The sequence below is a fragment of the Ceratotherium simum genome, chromosome 39 (assembly GCF_057802395.1).
Source record: "Ceratotherium simum simum isolate JZ-2026a chromosome 39, ASM5780239v1, whole genome shotgun sequence".
In the NCBI taxonomy this organism is placed as follows: domain Eukaryota; kingdom Metazoa; phylum Chordata; class Mammalia; order Perissodactyla; family Rhinocerotidae; genus Ceratotherium; species Ceratotherium simum.
The window spans coordinates 9,802,077-9,821,639 of NC_141938.1; the positions used below are offsets into that span (position 1 = coordinate 9,802,077).

At 51.9% G+C, this 19,563-nt stretch overlaps 1 protein-coding gene and 2 long non-coding RNA genes across 3 annotated transcripts; 2 read left to right on the forward strand and 1 right to left on the reverse strand.

Moving 5' to 3' along the window:
• Positions 1–229: 229 nt before the first annotated feature.
• LOC147912162 (proline-rich protein 23D1-like) lies at positions 230–2,420 on the reverse strand. The gene is made up of 4 exons (XM_087425287.1): positions 2,344–2,420; positions 1,478–1,539; positions 1,161–1,228; positions 230–928 (listed from the first exon to the last, which is right to left on the reverse strand). Exons 1-4 carry the CDS (start codon positions 2,418–2,420, stop codon positions 290–292), a joined length of 846 nt encoding a protein of 281 aa, XP_087281413.1. The 3' UTR covers positions 230–289.
• Positions 2,421–6,318: 3,898 nt separating this feature from the next.
• On the forward strand, positions 6,319–7,663 carry LOC147912163 (uncharacterized). Its single transcript, XR_015550283.1, has 2 exons — positions 6,319–6,508; positions 7,194–7,663. It is a non-coding gene; the product is annotated as an uncharacterized LOC147912163 (long non-coding RNA).
• Positions 7,664–13,902: 6,239 nt separating this feature from the next.
• Positions 13,903–17,542, forward strand: LOC147912164 (uncharacterized). The gene is made up of 3 exons (XR_015550278.1): positions 13,903–14,787; positions 15,641–15,757; positions 15,837–17,542. It is a non-coding gene; the product is annotated as an uncharacterized LOC147912164 (long non-coding RNA).
• The last annotated feature ends 2,021 nt before the right edge of the window (positions 17,543–19,563 follow it).

A 19,563-nucleotide genomic window follows, 5' to 3' on the forward strand; every position in this document is an offset into this window, starting at 1 on the left:
GAAGTCCTTTGTGATCCGAGAGATTTGCGAATCTTTTCTCTCCACGCGGTAGGTACGTCGCCTCCTCCAACTCTCCACAGCATCTGTGCCCCAGCAAAGGTCTGGGGGTGAGCTCCCTGGCGGCCTCGCCCCCTCCGCCGGCGCCTGCAGCACCGGTGATGCTCCTGGGTGTGGATGAGCTCGGGTCACGGAGACAGCCGAGAAGGAGCAGGTGCCCGCCCCCGCCCGCCGTTCCTGAATGGCGTGTGCCAATTCTTGACTGGGGCGTGGGCGGTCCGGGACGATCACGTCAGAAGAGACGTCTGCGGGCCTTGGCGGGTGGCCTGCGAAGGGCCACGCGGCAGGTTCTGGGCCCCGGCCCTGGACTCGGGGAGGGAGGCAGAGGTCTGAGCGCAGAGCCGACCCGGGGCCCCAGACCGCGGAGGTCCAGCCTGAATTCGGCCGGCAGAGGGCGCATCGGCGGACTGGGCTGGGGCCGGGGCCAGCAGCCCTGGGGGGCAGGGCCCCTGGAGAGGGGGCGGAGGAGGAGGGTACGCAGGGAGGAGGGGCTGGAGCCCGGGACGTGGGTGGCTGAGGCTCCCTTTGGGGACGGGCGGCCTCCTCGGGGAGCCTCCCGCTCCTCTTCTGCAGGTCGGACGCCGTGGCGCTCTGCTCTCTGGGCGGAGAGAGATCCGTCTTCGATGTCGACTTCCCACGAGGTTTCGGTTCCCAGGGGCCGGAGCCACCGGGCGTGGGCGGGGAACCAGAGCGGCTCGCGGGCCCTCAGGACGTGCGCCGGAACGACGACGAGGACCAGGTTGCGCAGGGTGAGCTGCAGGGCTGCCTGCGGGGCCAGGACCAGGACCTCGCGTCCCAGGCGCAGCTGGAGGTCTGTCCCTGGGTCCAGGACCACCACGATCATGTGCGTGCCGGGCAAATGCCGCCCCTGCTGCGGGAGAAAAGCTCTGAGTTCCCGACCTCCAAGGGAGGCTCCCAGAGGGCCAGGGGGGTGGGAGCTGTCAGCCACTTCCCCCTGCCCAACAGAAAGTCTGCCCGCCCGGCCACCCAGGAAGGTCCTGCTCACGCTGAACACCCATCGGGAAGGACCCCCCCTTGGACGGCCCTGGGGGCCTCGGGCAGCGTCGTCCCTCCTATCGGCCTCCAAAGTCAGGGCAACTTACCTGGGCTGGTTGCGGGGCCAGCGGCGGGTGTGGGCACGGAGCTCCTCGCACTGCGACTGCTTCCGCATCTGCGGAGAGAGCAGAGGGTGGGAGGTGAATGCTCTCTTCCTGCAGGACGCTCAGGCTTCCTGCAGGAGTGTGAAGGGTGTGACCTGGACAACCCCCAAAGGCGGCACAGACCAGCTGGGGGACCTGTGCCCAGAGGAATCCAGGAAGCCGTCCCACACATTCCGGAGGATGCCGCTGCTCCTTTCCCGAGATCCATCGCCTGGGACCCTGGCTTCCCAGAAGCTGACTGCTTAGGGAAAGCGCCTTACCCGTGCCGGGATCCTGCTCCAGCCGCCGACGTTTTGTGGGATTCCAGGCGGCGGTGTCTGAGCTGCAGGACAGGGAGGGAGCCAGTCAGTGCAGCCACCCAAGACCCCAGTGTCCACTTCCCAGGTGCCTGAAACGCCAGGTTCTCCTCCCGCCCACACCCGCACCCTGAGCCCCGCGGTCAAAGGCACAGGTCCCTCCCTTCCAGTGAGAGCTTCTCCCCAAGTGTGCCAACACCCACGCCTCGCCTCGTCTCAGTGCCCTCCCTCACCCTGCCTGAGGGAGGGGAATTCCCAGAGCTGGGAAGAAGGAGGGAAGCAGGGATGGTGCCCACAGGAAAGAGTTTGCTCTCCCAGGGGCTCATCCACCTGAGAAGGAGGGACCTGTCCTTGGCCCTGAGCTCTTTGGAGAAGGGTGTTGGGATGCTGGAAATGGGACGCTTGTGTCTGTGCAGGGAAGATGTGGATGGAGTTGAGGGGGAGGGGAAAAACGGGAGAGGTGGAGGGAACTCCTCCCTTTCTCTGTGAGTGGGTGCCAGACACCTAAGACCCTATGCTACCATCTCCCTTTGTGCAGCTGAGGGCGACCGCTCCAGGGAGAGTGTGTGTGGGGGAGGGGGATTGTGATGGGAGTGGGAGTGAAGCCGAGATCGGTCTGCTGAAGTCTCCTCAAAGCCACCCCACGCCTAGGGGATTCCTGTGGTCCTAGTGTCTCTCTCTCTCGCCTCAATTTCAGAATGCCCGACCTCCTGGGAGGGCCCGGTTCCCCTCCCCCGTAGTGCCATCTGCTAACACACACACACACAGCCACACACCCAGAATGCACACGCACGCACCTCATCCTCCATCAAGCGCACTCCCCAGTTTACCTGCTCTCTCCTGCACTGTCGCCCCTCAGTTCTATCCAGGATTCCCGGGGGCTCCCTGGGGGCCGGACACTGTCCATAGCGAAGGTCCTCCTGCCTCCCGGGTCCAGGCCAACAGTCGTGGCGCTGCTGTGACCTGTCAATCTGAACGGTCAGCTCATGTTGGAGGGAGAAGTGGTGCCTCGGGGCGCTCCCGGGATCCGAACCCAGGCCGCCAGCATCAGAGCGCGCGCACTTAACCTCTAAGCCACTGAGCCGGCCCTCATTGTGGTTTTAATTTGCATTTCGCTGATGACTTATGATGTTGAGCGTCTTTCCATGTGCTTATGAGCCATCTGTATATCTTCTCTGATAAAATGTCTTTTTGAAACTTTTGCCTGTTTTTTTTTTCTTTTTGTTAAGTTTTGAGAGTTCTTTATATATTTTGAATACAAGTGTTTTTCTATCAAATATAGTTTTAGGTTTTACTGTTAGGTCTAAAATCCATTTCGAGTTATTTTTGGTATATGGTGTGAGGTATGGATCCAAGTTCATTTATTTTGCCTATGGATATCTCATTGTTCAGCACCATTTATTGAAAAGGCTTTATCCACTGCATTGCCTTTGTTCCTTGGTAAAAAATCAGTTGTCAATATATACACAACTTGCATTTTAGCATCATTGTGAGTTTGGGCTGTTTAGAATAGTCTCTTGAAGCATCAGATGCGATAAATCAGGGTTGGATTCTTTCTATTTTTAAGCAAATTCTTTAGTAAGATATAAGCTAAATACAGAAAAGCATACAAATCCTAAGTGTATAGCTTGATGAATTTTCACAAAGTAAACACACTCGTGTATCTACCACCTAGATAAAAATAGGACATTACCAACACCCTACAGCCCCTTCTTATGCTCTTTTCTAGTCACTATCCTTTCTCTCCACAGATATTGGCTATCCTCCCTTCTGTCACCATTGATGAGTTTTGCCTCTTTATAGAAATGGAGTGATATCTGTACTCTTGAGTCTGCGTACTTTTGCTTAACATTGTATTTTGGGGATTCATTTGTGTTGTTGCATATAGTAGTAGTTCTTGTTGTGGTATATTATTTCCTTCTATGAACATATCACAGTTTATTAATCCGTTCTGCAGTTATTAGACATTTGGATGGTTTCTACATTAGACTTTTAATGCTTTTATGAACATTCTTGTTCATTCTTTTGCAAATAGGTAAGTATTTTCTGTTGGATATATCCCTAGGAATGGCATTGCTGGTCATAGTGTATGGATATGTTCAGCTATAGTAGAGACTGCCAACATTTTCCAAAGTGGTTGAACCAGTTTATGCAACCCCTTCCCTACATCCAGTAGTATATGGGAATTACGTTGTTCAGCATTCTTGTTAACACTTGATATGTCCAGTCTTCTAAAATTTTAGCCATTCTGGTGCATGGATGGTGTTCTCGTGAGTTTGAATTGGTATTTCTCTGGTGACTAATGAGGTTGAGCATCTTTTTATATGTTTATTGGTCATTTGAATATTCCTTTCAGTGAATTGCCTATTTAGATTGCCCATATTTCTATTGGGTTGTTTCTTACTGATTTCTATGAGTTTCTTTTTTTTTCCAAATATCTTCTGGATATGTCTTGTTTCTTTATAACTTTGTATAATTTTAAAGACTTAACCCCTCCAATAAGCTTCCTGCAAATGTCCCTGCTATAGAGAAGAGGAAGATAAGCCTTTTGGTCTATGCAAATAATATGATTTTTTTTTAATGAATTGGGGTAAATCTCATTTGGCACATGGCAGTTCAGTTTTTCTAAAACTAAATTATTGTTTTTGGTAGACGTTCCCTGGCCTTTAATGGGCCCATGCAAATTTGCCCCTTGATTTATTTGGGACAGGGTTTCTCAAAAGTGGCACTATTAAAATTTGAATTGGATAATTCTTTGTTGTGGCAGCTGTCCTGTGCACTGTGGGGTGCTTAGCAGCATCTCCCAGGCCTCAACCCACTAGAGGCCAGTAGTACCTACCCCCCACTTTGTGACAACCAAAAATGTTTCCAGACGTTGCTGAATGTCCCTGGGGTGGGAGGTGGGGGTGTTAAAATTGCCCCGGTCGAGAAACACTGATCTAGATTTGTTTTGTGGGTATTTTACCAGTTTGCCAGGAAATTACAGAGCTCAAAATTACGTGTCTTTTCTAAAATACATATGGAAATACAAAGGACTAAGAATAGCCAAGATATTTTTTAAGCAGCAGGTCAAGGTGAGAAGACTTGATCTATGAGATATCCTGATTTATTATATATAAAGCTATAGTAACTAAAGCACTTTGGTATTAGCACAGTGTTAGACCAGTGGAAAACAGTAGAGAACCCAAATCCAGTTCCACGTGTATCCAGAAACTTGATTTCTTTTAATAGAAGTGCTCTTACAGAGCAGAGGGCAAAGGAGGGGCGTTTCTTTAAGTGGTCCTGGGACTATTAGATATCAGTATGGAAAAAATTCAAATTGGAACCCTACTTTACTCCGTACACAAAAATCCATTCCAGGTGGATTAAAGACCTAGGCATGAAAGGCAAAACTATTAAGGTGTTAGAATATAGTGGTTTTCAAACGATGTTCTTAAGAGTCTTAGAAAAAACATGGCTTGTAGTGGGAAGGGGACAGTGGATCAGGGAAGTTCTAGGTCTTGCGTGCTCTTTTGGAAATTTTAAACGCTATTTCTTAAAAAACTGTAGTCCTCCTCAGAAAAGGCTTGAAAACCCGTGCTGTGTGGCATAGATAGCCTTCTGTGTTTGTGCAGACTCAAACTTGTTTTTTTTTTTGAAAATAGTATTGGACTTGCTTATAGGGCTTTCTCCCCTAGTAGTCTGTAAATCCTTCAAGGCCAGGGACTGGGTTTTTTTCATTGCTTTTCCATGGGGTCTGGAAATGTATGGACTCAATAAAATAAATGCTTGTTAAATGAATTCAAGCACTGGGAGTGGAGGGAATGTATAGAGAAGAGCAGAGAGGAAGGAAGGTGCTTTGAAGAACACTCTCATTTACAGAAAGGGAGAAACCAATGTATTTGAATAGTTAAGAACCGTGTTACAGATATTAAAGAGAAAGCAAATGCATTTATTCTGTTGCAAGAATACAGAGTGTTATGTTTGGCTGTATACCTAGAGGTTATGCTTATGGATTTTAGAATCAGACAGCAGGAGTCAGTCCTATCTAGGCTCTGCCTCTTACTAGCTAAACAATATTGGGCATGAACTTGACTTCTTTAAAACCTAGTATTCGCACTTATAAAATGGGAATAATATTATTCGGTGATTTAAGAGGTCGTTGATGACCTTGAGCTAGAGCTTTCCGTATTGTGGGATTAAAAGCTAGATTATAGGAGCTTGATTCTACTATATTGTTAAGCCTAAAGAACCTTGAGAAGCTTAGTAGGAAACAAACATTGAGACACTGTAAAGAACGATTTTTATAGAAATGAAATACATTTTCTTGAGAGAATCTTACAGTTATATTTTTTAAGCCACGTTATTGGGAGTGGTCTACAAAAGCATAAAGCTACAATTGACTATTCTTGTTGAAAGTATATTTCTCAAAATGTTTGCTATCTCTTTGTTAAGGTAAACTGAGTGGTAAAGTGCTTTTAAACATGTTGAGCATTTCATGTTTTAAAGTATGTTAGGAAATTTTTAGAAATAAATCATACATCTTGATTCCAATATTTTTCTAGAAAATTTCCTGGAGCAACCCCTGATGGCCTAGCGGTTAAAGTTTGGCATGCTCCGCTTCAGAGTCTCAGGTTCAGTTCCCAGGCGCGAACCACACCACTCATCTCTCATTGACTATGCTGTGGCAGTGGCTCATGTAGAAGAACTAGAAGGATTTACACGTAGAATATAGAACTATGTAGTGGGGCTTTGGGAAGGGAGAAAGAAGAGAGGCAGATTGACAACAGATGTTAGCTCAGGGCAAATCTTTCCAAGCAGGGAAAAAAAGAAAAAGAAAAATTGCCTAAGTGTAAGTTATTTATACTCATTTTTTATGACTTCTTATATAAGACTCTCCTGAAAAAACTATACTGGCTGCAAAGCTATCTGCCAATAAACAGGTATCCATATGGAGAGATGAAAATGGTGATTTTCAAGTAGAGAAGAATTCAACCCTTATAAACTACACAGTAGGTAAACAGAGTTTGTTGGCAGTGAAGTATTCCCGTTAGTTCTAGTAGAACAAGGTAGCCAAGCATCAATCAAGATTTCAGTGGTGCTTGTAGAGAGTAGTTGGGTCATGTCACAGACGTAAATTGTAAATTATTGTAACTTCATTTTATATAGTTACTCATTACAAAGGAGTTTATTATTATACTAGATTATTGAGGCTAACATCATTAAAATGAAACTGCATGGTGCTTTCTTATATAAGAGGAATTTGACAGTAAACTATTTACTTAAGGCATATACTGATAGTATAGCTACTTTGTACTTTTAATTCTTCTGTGGTTTTGATCTAATAATGGCATTTTGGGGGGTCAAAATACCTTTTTTTAGAAACCTTGATGCAAGCATATGCTGTCTTCAAAATCTTACTTCAAATAAAGCAATAGAGGCAAGTTGGAAGTAAAAGCATGGAATACATAAACAAAATAATAAGGGAATTATGGTGCCAGTTATCAATGGATTGCCCCTGTGTAACAACATCAGAGTGTTGCCCTCTATTGTCTGTTCTGCAATAATGGAGCTGCACCCAGTAGACATTTCTCTTTTGCACCTGGCAGGGGTTAAGCTTTTGTCAGAGAAGGTTTAGGACAAAGGGCCTTCCATCCTAATTCCAGGGTGCTTCCATTCTTTCTTTTTCTTTCTCCTGCAGTACAACCAGCAGTGGCACAATTCAGGGGTGTCTACAGGACTCACCCACAGTGGGTGATCCACAGTGGATTCAGTGGATCCCCTTGGATGGCTTAATAAGGAGAATGAGTGGCACCGCTGCAAGTGGAATCCCAGTGAATCCAGTAGGCATCCCAGCCTCAGCCTACCTGCCCCTGGGAGGGGACAGGGCTTTCCTGTTTGCCAGTCTCAGCCTGCTGTTCCCTACCTGCTGAGCTCTGCCCTGACCAGGGACTGGTACTGGCCTTGGGAAACATGACAATCTTCTCCACCATCCCTGTGCTGCAATCATTCCTTCTCCAACAAGGCCTGAAGGCAGCCTTGGCGAGGGGGTCCTCTCCCAAATTTGTTTCTTTCTTAACTACTCTACTGTAATTCTGGGCTATTCTCTATAGTTCCCTTTAAAGGTTTATGGTTAATTGTTCATTATATAAACTGTCCCTGCTCAATCTATTGGTTGGTTTCCGTGTCCTGATTGAACACTGATTCTTATCATTATATATTATTTTATAGGGTGTTAGTGCTAAGGGGAAAAATGAAAGGGGAACAAGTTGGATAGGGAGTGTCAGGACAAGAGGATAGTTTATATTTTAAATGACATGGTCAATACAGCCTCACCAAGATGACATTTGAACACAGAATTAAAGGTAGTGAAGAAGATGAGGCATGAAATCATCATGTGGAAGAGGATTCCAAGTGGAAGGAACATAGAGTACAAATCTACAGGTGGGAGAGTGCCTGGCATGTACCAGGAGCATAATGGAGGGCAGAGGGACTGGAGCAAATGGTACAGGGGATGACTGGCCAAAGATGATGTCAGAGAGTGTGGGACCAACTGTATTGGGCTTGAGGTCCATCATAAGGACTTGAACTTTCCCCCTGAGAGAAATGGAGAGCCCCTTGAGAGATTTCACAATGTCAGGGTGTGACATCTGGTTTTAAAGGGTCACTCCAATTGGTGCATTGAGGATAGATTGTGGGTCAAATATAGAGGCAGAGAAACCAGTTAGAAGGATACAGCGATAATCCAGGCCAGAACAATGGTGCAATGTGGTCCACCCAGCCATCAGGGAGTAACAGGGTGTGGACTTACATACCCACCGCAAGCAAAGAAAAAACTAGTCCAAATACCTGATATGATTATTTCGCTAATGATCAGTCTACATATGCAGTGGGTGAAAGTCCACAAGGCCAGAGAAAAGCAACCTTCGTGTAAAGAATAATTCTAAGGAACTCTAAGTCACACCACCTGCAACAACCACAGATTCTAGAATTATTTGAGATGCCAAGACAATGAGGAGGGAATAATCTTTTCAACAAGTAGTGCTGGGACAGGTGGATATCCACATGTGAAAGAATAAAGGTGAACCCCTACCTCACACCATATAAAAAAATGTTACATCTTCTTACCATCAAAGATTTTGTAAATGTAAGACCTAAAACTATAAAACTCTTGGAAGAAAACATGGCCCTGGATTAGGCAATGTTTTTGTAATTGTGGCACCCAACACATAAGCAACCAAAGGGAAAACAGATCAATTAAACTTCATGAAAAGTAAAACTTGAGTGCGTTGAAAGACACGATCAGGAAAGCGAAAAGACGACTCACAGAAGGGGTGAATATGTTTACAGATCTTTACATATCTGATAAAGGTCTACTATTGAGAATATATAATACATTCTCCCCTCTCATCAATAAAATACAAATAGCACAATGAAAAATGGGCAATGCGTTTGGATAGGCATTTCTCCACAAGAGATACATGCCTGCCTGGTGCTGTGCTGTCCCTGCCTGAGGCTGCAGTTCCTGTGCTGGCCATCAGGTGGCAGCCTCCTGTGTCAGTGGTGCCCACTGAACCTTGCTGGAGCAATTTGGGGAAAGGAGGATTCATGCAGAAGTCATGCTGACCCTCCGCCTGCCTCAGGACCCACTTGCACTTCCTATTACTAGTGTTCCTCTTCACCAACTGAGTGGAGCAAAAGCAGGAAGGAGGGATCCAAGATGCCCCTATTTGTTCATTCGGCAGCTATGTGTCAAGCCATCACCCTGGGCGGACAGCCCTGGTGGGCCCAAGGGTGGTGCTGAAATCTACCCAGTGGTCCCTGCCCACCAGGAGCTCAGTCTGGAGGCAGATGGACAAAAGCACAAAATCAGAGACACGTGAAAGAGAAGAGCATGAACTGGAATGAAAATAAAGAGTGTCTTGCATGGAGGGCTGGGGTCTCACTGGGTAGGAGGGTCTGAAAGGCCTGACTGAGGTGACATTTGCTGTGACCAGAATGACATGAGGACCCAGCACTGCACTCACCTGTGATCAGCGTGCCAGGGAGAAGGCACTGCTGGTGTGGAGACACCCAGGCAGAAGTGAGTTTGGCCAGAGGAGGTTAGAGAGGTGGGCACTGTGGCTGCAGAGAACCTGGAGGGGAGAGGAGGGAGAAGGGCAGGCCAGACCTGGGAACTGGGAGATGGTGTGAGGTGTCTCCTCCTCTCTGACAACACTGCTCCCCACCCTGCATCTGTAAACCGCAAATATTCACTCTCTCTCCATCGCTGTGGACCAGGAATCCTGCACAACTGAGCTGGAGCCTCTGCTCATGACGACTTCCAGGTTGGGGCTGTGGCCTCCACTGAGGCTGGACCAGGGTGAGATGTGCTGTCAAGCTTACTCCTGTGGGCTTGGTCAGGATCAGCTTCACTGAGAGCCTGGCTCCTTTCTGTCTGTTGGCCAGGGCACTCCCTTGGTTTTCTTCTGCATGGGCCTCTGCATAGGGGAGCTCAGGACGTCCATGTATGTCCCCAGGTCCAGGGGTTAGACAGACTGAGAGAGGGGAACAAGGGGAGAGGGAAGAGGGAACACAAGAGAGCAAGTGAGAGAGAATGACAGCCTCGGTGATGGAATCTGGGAAGGGTCGTCCTGTCACTTGTGCTGGGTCTGCTGGTCAGAAGCCAGTCCCTAAGCAGTCAGTGGTCCACAGGGACGTATAGAACAGGCAGGGAGATCATCCCTGCAGGGGCACACTGACCTTGACTCGAGTGTCCTGGTGGCGAAAGGCTCCCTTCCTACCTGGGCTGATCCTGCGTTGAGCTCAGATCCTCCTCCTTGGGAGTGTTGCTCATCGCGGCCCGGGTGTGCTCTGCCGGGTTCCCTGGGCTCCTGTCCCCTCCAGGAGGGAGATGTACACCGAGGGGGCTGAGGCCAGAGCAAGCAGGGACCACTCCACCCTCCCAGCTCATTTGCTTCCTTCCCCAGGAGGGCCGACTCCTCAGGAGCCTCTCCTCACTGCTCACCATCTTCTCTGCTCTGAGAGCACCTCATTTCAGCCTCTGAAGAAGACCTGGGGAGAAGTTTCCAGGTGGGAAGGCCTCTCTCCATGGGAGCCCCAGAGTGGACAGGGACCTTCGACAGGGCTGGGCATTGTCCCCTCAGTCAACTTGGACTTCCTGGGAGGCAGCAACACCTGGGGGCAGGGCCCAGGCTGGTGGCAGGTCTCTAAGCATCCCCACAATGCCCATCTTCCTGGTCTCACCTGATTGAGCACAGGCCTGCACAAGCACACAACCTTTCAGACCCCCTGGGGTTATGTGCAGCCCATCAAGGCCGCTGTGTCTGTCTCATTGTGTGCTTGTCCGTCTCACCTTCCTGGCTGATTCGCTGCTCTGTTCTAGATCCAACCTCAGGCAGCTGCAAAGTTGACCTTCCACGTCAGCTTGCCACTGAGATGGCTACTGTTTCCAGGAATGCTTAGGGGCCGGGCTTTGCCCACGCATGGCGACATCAAGTGGGCAACCTCTGACAGTGAAGCCACCCCCATTCAGGCTTGCGCCGCTCACAGGGCCGTCACACTGAGGGGGTGGGGACGGGACCTGCCCTGGGCAAAAACACCACGACTCTCACTGTTCTTCCCTCAGCTTCAAATGCTCCTCAGTTGGCTGTATGTCTTTGGTCTCTTCCCAGAGGTTGTTTTCTGACAGCACGTCCGGTGTGATCATGGCTTTCCGGGAAGAGGATTGGCTGAATTCCTCACTCAACCATTCGGTGCGCCCTGCCGACCCACGCCGATCACTTTCTGAAGGCGCATCCTTTCAGCAATCTGAGGACCCAAGATTGTGAGTCTGTGTCCTGGAGGGATTTTGAGAAGAGCTGGTGGGATGGCAGTATTGCAAAGCATAAAGTCTTGCTTCCAGAAAGCTCTCTGGGATCCTCATCATCTTGCTGTTTTGGAGTCAAAGCCCTGAGATCTTTAAAAAGCCAGCAATGTTAGAACATGGGCAGGACAAACAAAAGTCTCTGGGCTCCAACACCAACTAAAATATTCTGAATTTCTAGTAACCTGAGACGAGTGGAAAGGAGTTGGGAGTGTGGAGTGGAGGGGCGGTTTGGGCCAACTACGCATCTGGGAGGAGAAATGCCATGCAGAGCAGCCTTTCTGGGGGCATAAGTGTGGGACATGTGTGCAGACCCCCGTTGCAGACATTGCTGCTGCTGCCCTTCAGTTCCCTCAGCCCACTTGAGTCCCTGCAGTCCCTGGGAGCCAGTCCCCATCAGGCCCACAGTGTCCCCCTGGAGCACCTGCATCCACTCTCTGCCTGAGGGCTCTCTCCTGCACCGGCGCCTGCCTCTCCTGCAAGCCTCTGCCAGCCTGTAGCACATGACCCTTCAGGAGCCCGGGTAAAACCTCCACCCACGGGGAGAGAGCCAGTCCGGGGGGGATCTCGTCTCCCAACAGGACTAGGATGGATGCTCACCTCAGTGCTCCCTCGTCAGGCCCCGCACTGGCTCTCCTCCTCCAGGCTCCCTTCCCCATGGCCTCCCTCGGGCCTCCTCCATCACATGCAAACAAACCACTTGCCCTACATCCTTGTCTGCTTTGGGGCCCAAACTCTGCTGAGGCTCCACGCTAGCTGTGACTTGGAGCAGGTTGTCCAGCCTTCTGGACTTGAGCTTCCTCACCTGTAAGATGGGGACAAAAGGCCTGCTTCCCGGAGTCGTCAGAGGAGTCACAGCGTGGGAAGATGCAAACCGCTGCAAAGAAGGATGCCCGGTGATCACCCAGTGAAAACACCAACCTTGCCAAAGAAACAGGAGCTCGTGAGGCTGAGGGAGGAATGCGGGCAGCCTGTCCAAACAACGTGGAGAGTCACTGACGAGTGTGGCCGTGCAGGGTAGGCCCCCGAACAGTGGAAGAGCCATTCGACAAGGAGGGTGACAGGACAGAGGCTTCCAAGGAGAAAGATTTAAGTGTCGGAGGATCACAGAGGCCTTAGGAAAATCATGAGGCCCTGGAACATGTTTACTGAAATGCTATTATTGGCTGGAAGAATGTGTTACAAATACCCAGTCCACTCTGGATTACTTCTCATTGGTTGTAGGAATGAGTGCACACTTGTGATTAGAACCCACATTTTGTTAAATGTAGGATATCTTTATTTTTCTTAACTTTTAATTATTTTTTTTGTCGATGAAGTGCCAAGCATGGGTTTTCTCCGTTCTTTTCTTTGCATGGGTGGCCTCTACTTTCAGAAGTGGATTCCTGGTGCTCATCACCCCTGCTAACCCGAGGGACAGCCCTCTTTCAGGTCACACAGTGGATGTGAGCTCCAGGTGGGCAGGGACCACGTGGGGTCATACTCACTGGTGAAGTTACAGTGCTCGGCCCATGGCAGGGACCAGAACGTATTGGCTGAATGAGTGAGTGAAACAATGATCGAATGCATGAATGAGTACATGAGTGCAGGAGTGAGTGAGTGAAGGAATGAGTGAAGGAATGACTGGGTGAATGAAGCAATAAGTGAGTAAACCACAGAAGCTGGATCCACACAGGAGGAGCCTTTATCTGTGGCGGGCTCACAGGGGGTCACAGCACAAGCCCTGGACGGTGGCACGGAGCATGTCCAGCTGTCCTCCCAGCGCTGAGCCTCCATCACCTGCAACACAGTGTGGTCCTGGATCTTCTTCAGCTCCTCCTCAAACAATGCTGAATGTTCCCAGGAGCAGGGCAGCAGGAAGGGAACCTGAGGAGGGACTTCCCAGACCCTGCGCCCTGGAGGACCACTGTGACAGCCTGGCAGGGGGCTCTTAACACGCTCCGGGCACCAGGCTAGAGATGCTCAAGCAATTCCTCAGGGAAGTCTCCCAACAGCCCATCAGGAGGCCAAGTTATTTCCTCATTGTACAGATGGGGAAACTGAGGCTGAGAGCCTCACCTGCATCACCAGCTAGAAAGAGGCTGAGCAGGGACTAGGACCCCTGTTTCTCTGACTTTGGATCATTGCAAACCACTGTCCTGCACTGTGGCCTCCTCGGGCTCAGGGGTCCTGGCCTCCCTGGGGCCTGCACCCTTCTGGCCTCCAGCCATCACTGAACTAAAGGGACAGGGCCACTCCATCTGCCTGGGCCTGGGTATGGTGGCCGGGGAATGGCCAGCTGTGGGCGCTGTGGGCTCTCCCAGTACCAAGGACCAGCCTATCCCCCCGCAGAGTGAGGTCTCTCTGGGCATCAGGACCAAAAGTTCTCAGAACTTTAGGGAAAAGAGGTCCCTCTCTCAGCATGGGGGAGCCCTTCTCAGGCAGGCCCAAGGGGTCTAAGAGACACTGGGTTCAAATCCCGGCTCTGCCACTCTGCAGGGCACAGAGGGGGCAAGTCTCTTTGAGCCTCAGTTTCCTCATCAGTGAAATGAAGACACACTGCTCCTCCCCCAAGGAGTTGTGGGGAGGATTCAAGGAGATAGCTCAAGAGGAGAACAGAGGCCCCGGTAAGTGCTCATCACCGTGAGCTGTTCCTGCTGATGTCACCCCACTCAGAGCCCCCTGGGGCCCTTCGCCTCTGCCCACTCTGATCTCCCCCCAGGCATGCCCTACTCGCTCTGACTCCGCTGTTCCTCTGGAATGCCTTTCTCCACCCCATCTCGTCCCACGGCAGTCAGCCAGCCAGGTGGGGATCCAGGACCCAGCCCCATCTCTCCTCTCTTGATTCCTCTTCATTAGAGCTAGCAGCTGTTGAGATCTGAGAAGGTGCAGGGCACTCCAGGTGCAGCCTCAGCGAAGTTGTCTGACACCACCATGAAAGGTCGGCTGCCACCCCACTTCACAGGTGAGGAAACCGAGGCTCCAATGGCAGTGCCTCTCCGAGGTCACCAGGGCTCTCTCCCTCATCCCCACTGAGCAGGGCCCCTCCATCGCAGAGGCTGAATGTGCTGGATATGTGGGCTGGGGCTGGCACAGTGCCTGAGGCAGCCATCACTCCTGGAAAACCCTGAGGTGTGCTTTGGGCACGATGACCTTCTCCAAAGCCTCTAGCCCCGTGCTCTGACCTTCTGGCACCTTCTATGACACCTCCACTCTGTCTTGTCAAAGTCACTTCTGCTCACACAAGCTCAAGTGGGTCCTGCTGTTGCAACTGAGAACTCCCCCTGGAGGGAGCATGTTCAAGGAGGTCCCTGTGACTCACTGCACTGACCTAGATGTACTTTCCTGACTGAGGATGGGGCTCTCTGCTTGGAGGGGGAGGGAGCAGGCAGGAGTGTCCAGACCCTCATCATCATCTGTCCTGGATGGCAGGCCAGGCTGCTCAGCTCAGGTGAGTTAGGGAGCAGGAGGGGCATGGGCAAGGCCAAAGCGGAGTCAGGTGTGTTAGGGGCGGGGCCAGGGGTGAGGGGAGTGGTAGGGACAGAAGCAACAGGAGCGAGGCCTTCCAGCTGGGCAGGTCACCCCAGGTACCTTCATCCCCTGCATCCTAGCTGCTCCTCCTTCTCCCTCCCTCCCTCAGGTCTCTGCTTCAGGGTCTCTGGACTCCCTGGTCCCAAACAAGATCACAGGGTAGAAGGAGACCTTGGGTGTCAGAGACTGTGACCAACACCTTAACATCACGTTTACATTATGAGCCAGAATCTCCGCCTCTAGGGATCGGTCCTAAAGAAGTAGAGATTTATGGATGCAGGTGTTCCTTTCAGCATGATGACGGGAGTGAAAAATCAGAAATGATCCGTGTTGCCCAGCAGAGGCTCTTAGGCAATTCTGAGGCCGACGCAGAGGAGGAAGAGGATTGACTGGCCAGGGTCCAGCCCTGGGGAGATCAGGTTCCAGAAGAGCACACTCCCTGCAGTCCTTCCCACACGATAGCCGCAAGTGCACACCCACACACACTTGCACATAGACATACCCATGTGCATACAGATACACAGCTGAATGGGCGCATGCACACACGTGCACACACACGTGCATACAAAGGCAAAGGACTGAAACGGTGAACCCTGCCTGTTAAGGGCACTCCTCAGTTTCCACTTAATTCCCTTAGAATTCATTCTTTTACTGTAATTAACGTACATTGTCTTTGCAATAAAAACCTTTACAAAGAAAAACTAAATAATGTACTTCAGTCCAAAGATGAGTGATAAATGGATAACATTAACATGTGATTTTAATCTTGTTAGCATTATAAGAGGAATAGAGGCACATTCTATCAAGTTGAAACATCACGCAGGCCTCTAAAGGAGAAGAGAAGCGAGTGGCAATTCCCATCCCCAGAGGTGAACCCCATGGATGATTTGGTACGTATCTCTCTGGCTCTGTCTCTCTCTTTCTCTGTCTGTCTCTGTCTCTCTCTCACACACAGATTCATGTTCCTAGATGCATGTCTCCCGGCTGATATCACATATTAGTGGTCTTACAGATGGGACGGATGGATCCCATCGCCTCGCCATGGACAGTAGCGTTCCTTCCAATTGCTTGCTATTGCAACCAGTGCTGTGATGAATAGTCTGGAAAATACGTCTTTGAAAAGTTGGGCAGGAATTTCTGTGGGATGAAGTCCTGGGATCAGTACCGCCAGCACAGGCGTGCCCCTGGGGACTGCGATGGGTCCTGCAGGTTGGTCTCCAGAGAGGAGTGTCCTTTCACACTTGTCTCTAGGGGTCTACTGTGGCCTCTGCTTCCTCACATTGTCACCAGGTCTGGTCGTCACCACACTGGAACCCAGCCCGTCTGATGGGGCCCAGTGCCCTCTCAACAGTGTCTCCATGTGCGCGTCTCCTCCTCGGGGAGCTCGCGCATCTCTGACACATGCTGCCCCTGTGTATCACGTCTCGTTGGCATTGAATGTGTTTGCTCTTTATCTCTTTTTAAAACTCTGACTTTCGAGCGTTTTTTTGGACCACAAGGATGCGTAACCTTTCCCTGGCCTGTGTCATGAGGAATACACTCCGGTTTGTGGTTTGTCTTTCCAGCTTTCTACCCTTTCTTGTTTTTGTTTTGGCCGCAGGAAGAGCAACGCGTTTCGTGTGTGGCTTGTGGCTCTGGTGTCCCATTTAGAACAGCAGTCTGTACCCCAAGATTATGCACATATTTACCAGAAGGGCTTTCTTTGATACATCAAATCTAGACTCCATCTGGGATTTTCCTATCAAATTAGAGAAATTCTATTTCAAATAAAAACAGAAAAGGAAAACCTATCAGGCCGTGGGAAAATAAATGGGCAGAAAACACATGGCCACCTACGGCATGATTTCACTTATAGGAAACATCCTGAACAGATTTAAAAAAAAAAAAAGGAAACAGTGACAGAAAACAGATTAGGGGTTGCCAGGGCCTGAGGGAGAAAGTGGGAGTGAGTGCTTTTAGAACAGGGTGTTCTTTTGGAGAATGAAATATTCTAAACGCATACAGCGGTGATGGCTGCACAGCATTGTGAATGTACTTAATGCTCATGAAGTGTACAATTTAAAATGAAAAACATTAAACTGTTAAAAGATGAAAGTGAAATTTATTTTAAATAATCAAGATATAAACAATAAAGAAAATCAATGAAAGAAACCAAGAAATAGAGAAACACAATTAGGAGGGTGGGGAAGGAAATTTGTGGTAAGGGAGTAGGTGGAACAGGTGGGACTGGAGGTGCTAATGAGGGAGGGTCCTGAGCCAGCTCTCCCAGGCCGCAGAGATTGGCCTCAGCTGCCTCCCTGTCTCCTGCAGGCGCCTGTGCAAGGGATGGCTCTCCTTGCACAGAGGCTGGGGCCTCAGCTGCCTCTCGTTCTCCTCCATGAGCCTGTGCAGGGCTTGGCTCTCCCTGCACAGAGGCTGGGCCCTCAGCTGCCTCCTGTTCTCCTGCTGGAGGCTGTGCAGTGGATGGCTCTCCCTGCACAGAGGCTGGGCCCTCAGCTGCCTCCTGTTCTCCTGCAGGAGACTGTGCAGGGGATGGCTCTCCCTGCACAGAGGCTGGGCCCTCAGCTGCCTCCTGTTCTCCTGCCGGAGAGAGTGCAGGGGATGGCTCTCCCTGCACAGAGGCTGGGCCCTCAGCTGCCTCCTGTTCTCCTGCCGGAGAGAGTGCAGGGGATGGCTCTCCCTGCACAGAGGATGGGCCCTCAGCTGCCTCCTGTTCTCCTGCAGGAGCCTGTGCAGGGCTTGGCTCTCCCTGCACAGAGGCTGGGGCCTTAGCTGCCTCCCTGTCTCCTGCAGGAGACTGTGCAGGGGATGGCTCTCCCTGCACAGAGGCTGGGGCCTCAGCTGCCTCCTGTTCTCCTGCAGGAGCCTGTGCAGGGGATGGCTCTCCCTGCACAGAGGCTGGGGCCTCAGCTGCCTCCTGGTCTCCTGCCGGAGACAGTGCAGGGGATGGCTCTCCCTGCACGGAGGTTGGGGCCTCAGCTGCCTCCTGTTCTCCTGCTGGAGGCTGTGCAGGGGATGGCTCTCCCTGCACAGAGGCTGGGGCCTCAGCTGCCTCCTGGTCTCCTGCAGGAGCCTGTGCAGGGGATGGCTCTCCCTGCACAGAGGCTGGGCCCTCTGCTGCCTCCTGTTCTCCTGCAGGAGACTGTGCAGGGGATGGCTCTCCCTGCACAGAGGCTGGGGCCTCAGCTGCCTCCTGGTCTCCTGCAGGAGACAGTGCAGGGGATGGCTCTCCCTGCACGGAGGCTGGGGCCTCAGCTGCTTCCTGTTCTCTTGCAGGAGACTGTGCAGGGGATGGCTCTCCCTGCACAGAGGCTGGGCCCTCTGCTGCCTCCCTGTCTCCTGCAGGAGCCTGTGCAGGGGATGGCTCTCCCTGCACAGAGGCTGGGGCCTCAGCTGCCTCCTGGTCTCCTGCTGGAGACAGTGCAGGGGATGGCTCTCCCTGCACAGAGGCTGGGCCCTCAGCTGCCTCCTGTTCTCCTGCCGGAGAGAGTGCAGGGGATGGCTCTCCCTGCACAGAGGCTGGGCCCTCAGCTGCCTCCTGTTCTCCTGCCGGAGAGAGTGCAGGGGATGGCTCTCCCTGCACAGAGGCTGGGCCCTCAGCTGCCTCCTGTTCTCCTGCAGGAGCCTGTGCAGGGGATGGCTCTCCCTGCACAGAGGCTGGGCCCTCAGCTGCCTCCTGTTCTCCTGCAGGAGCCTGTGCAGGGCTTGGCTCTCCCTGCACAGAGGCTGGGGCCTTAGCTGCCTCCCTGTCTCCTGCAGGAGACTGTGCAGGGGATGGCTCTCCCTGCACAGAGGCTGGGGCCTCAGCTGCCTCCTGTTCTCCTGCAGGAGCCTGTGCAGGGGATGGCTCTCCCTGCACAGAGGCTGGGGCCTCAGCTGCCTCCTGGTCTCCTGCAGGAGACAGTGCAGGGGATGGCTCTCCCTGCACGGAGGCTGGGGCCTCAGCTGCTTCCTGTTCTCTTGCAGGAGACTGTGCAGGGGATGGCTCTCCCTGCACAGAGGCTGGGCCCTCTGCTGCCTCCCTGTCTCCTGCAGGAGCCTGTGCAGGGGATGGCTCTCCCTGCACAGAGGCTGGGGCCTCAGCTGCCTCCTGGTCTCCTGCTGGAGACAGTGCAGGGGATGGCTCTCCCTGCACAGAGGCTGGGCCCTCAGCTGCCTCCTGTTCTCCTGCCGGAGAGAGTGCAGGGGATGGCTCTCCCTGCACAGAGGCTGGGCCCTCAGCTGCCTCCTGTTCTCCTGCAGGAGCCTGTGCAGGGGATGGCTCTCCCTGCACAGAGGCTGGGGCCTCAGCTGCCTCCTGTTCTCCTGCCGGAGAGAGTGCAGGGGATGGCTCTCCCTGCACAGAGGCTGGGCCCTCAGCTGCCTCCTGTTCTCCTGCAGGAGCCTGTGCAGGGGATGGCTCTCCCTGCACAGAGGCTGGGCCCTCTGCTGCCTCCCTGTCTCCTGCAGGAGCCTGTGCAGGGGATGGCTCTCCCTGCACAGAGGCTGGGGCCTCAGCTGCCTCCTGGTCTCCTGCTGGAGACAGTGCAGGGGATGGCTCTCCCTGCACAGAGGCTGGGCCCTCAGCTGCCTCCTGTTCTCCTGCCGGAGAGAGTGCAGGGGATGGCTCTCCCTGCACAGAGGCTGGGCCCTCAGCTGCCTCCTGTTCTCCTGCAGGAGCCTGTGCAGGGGATGGCTCTCCCTGCACAGAGGCTGG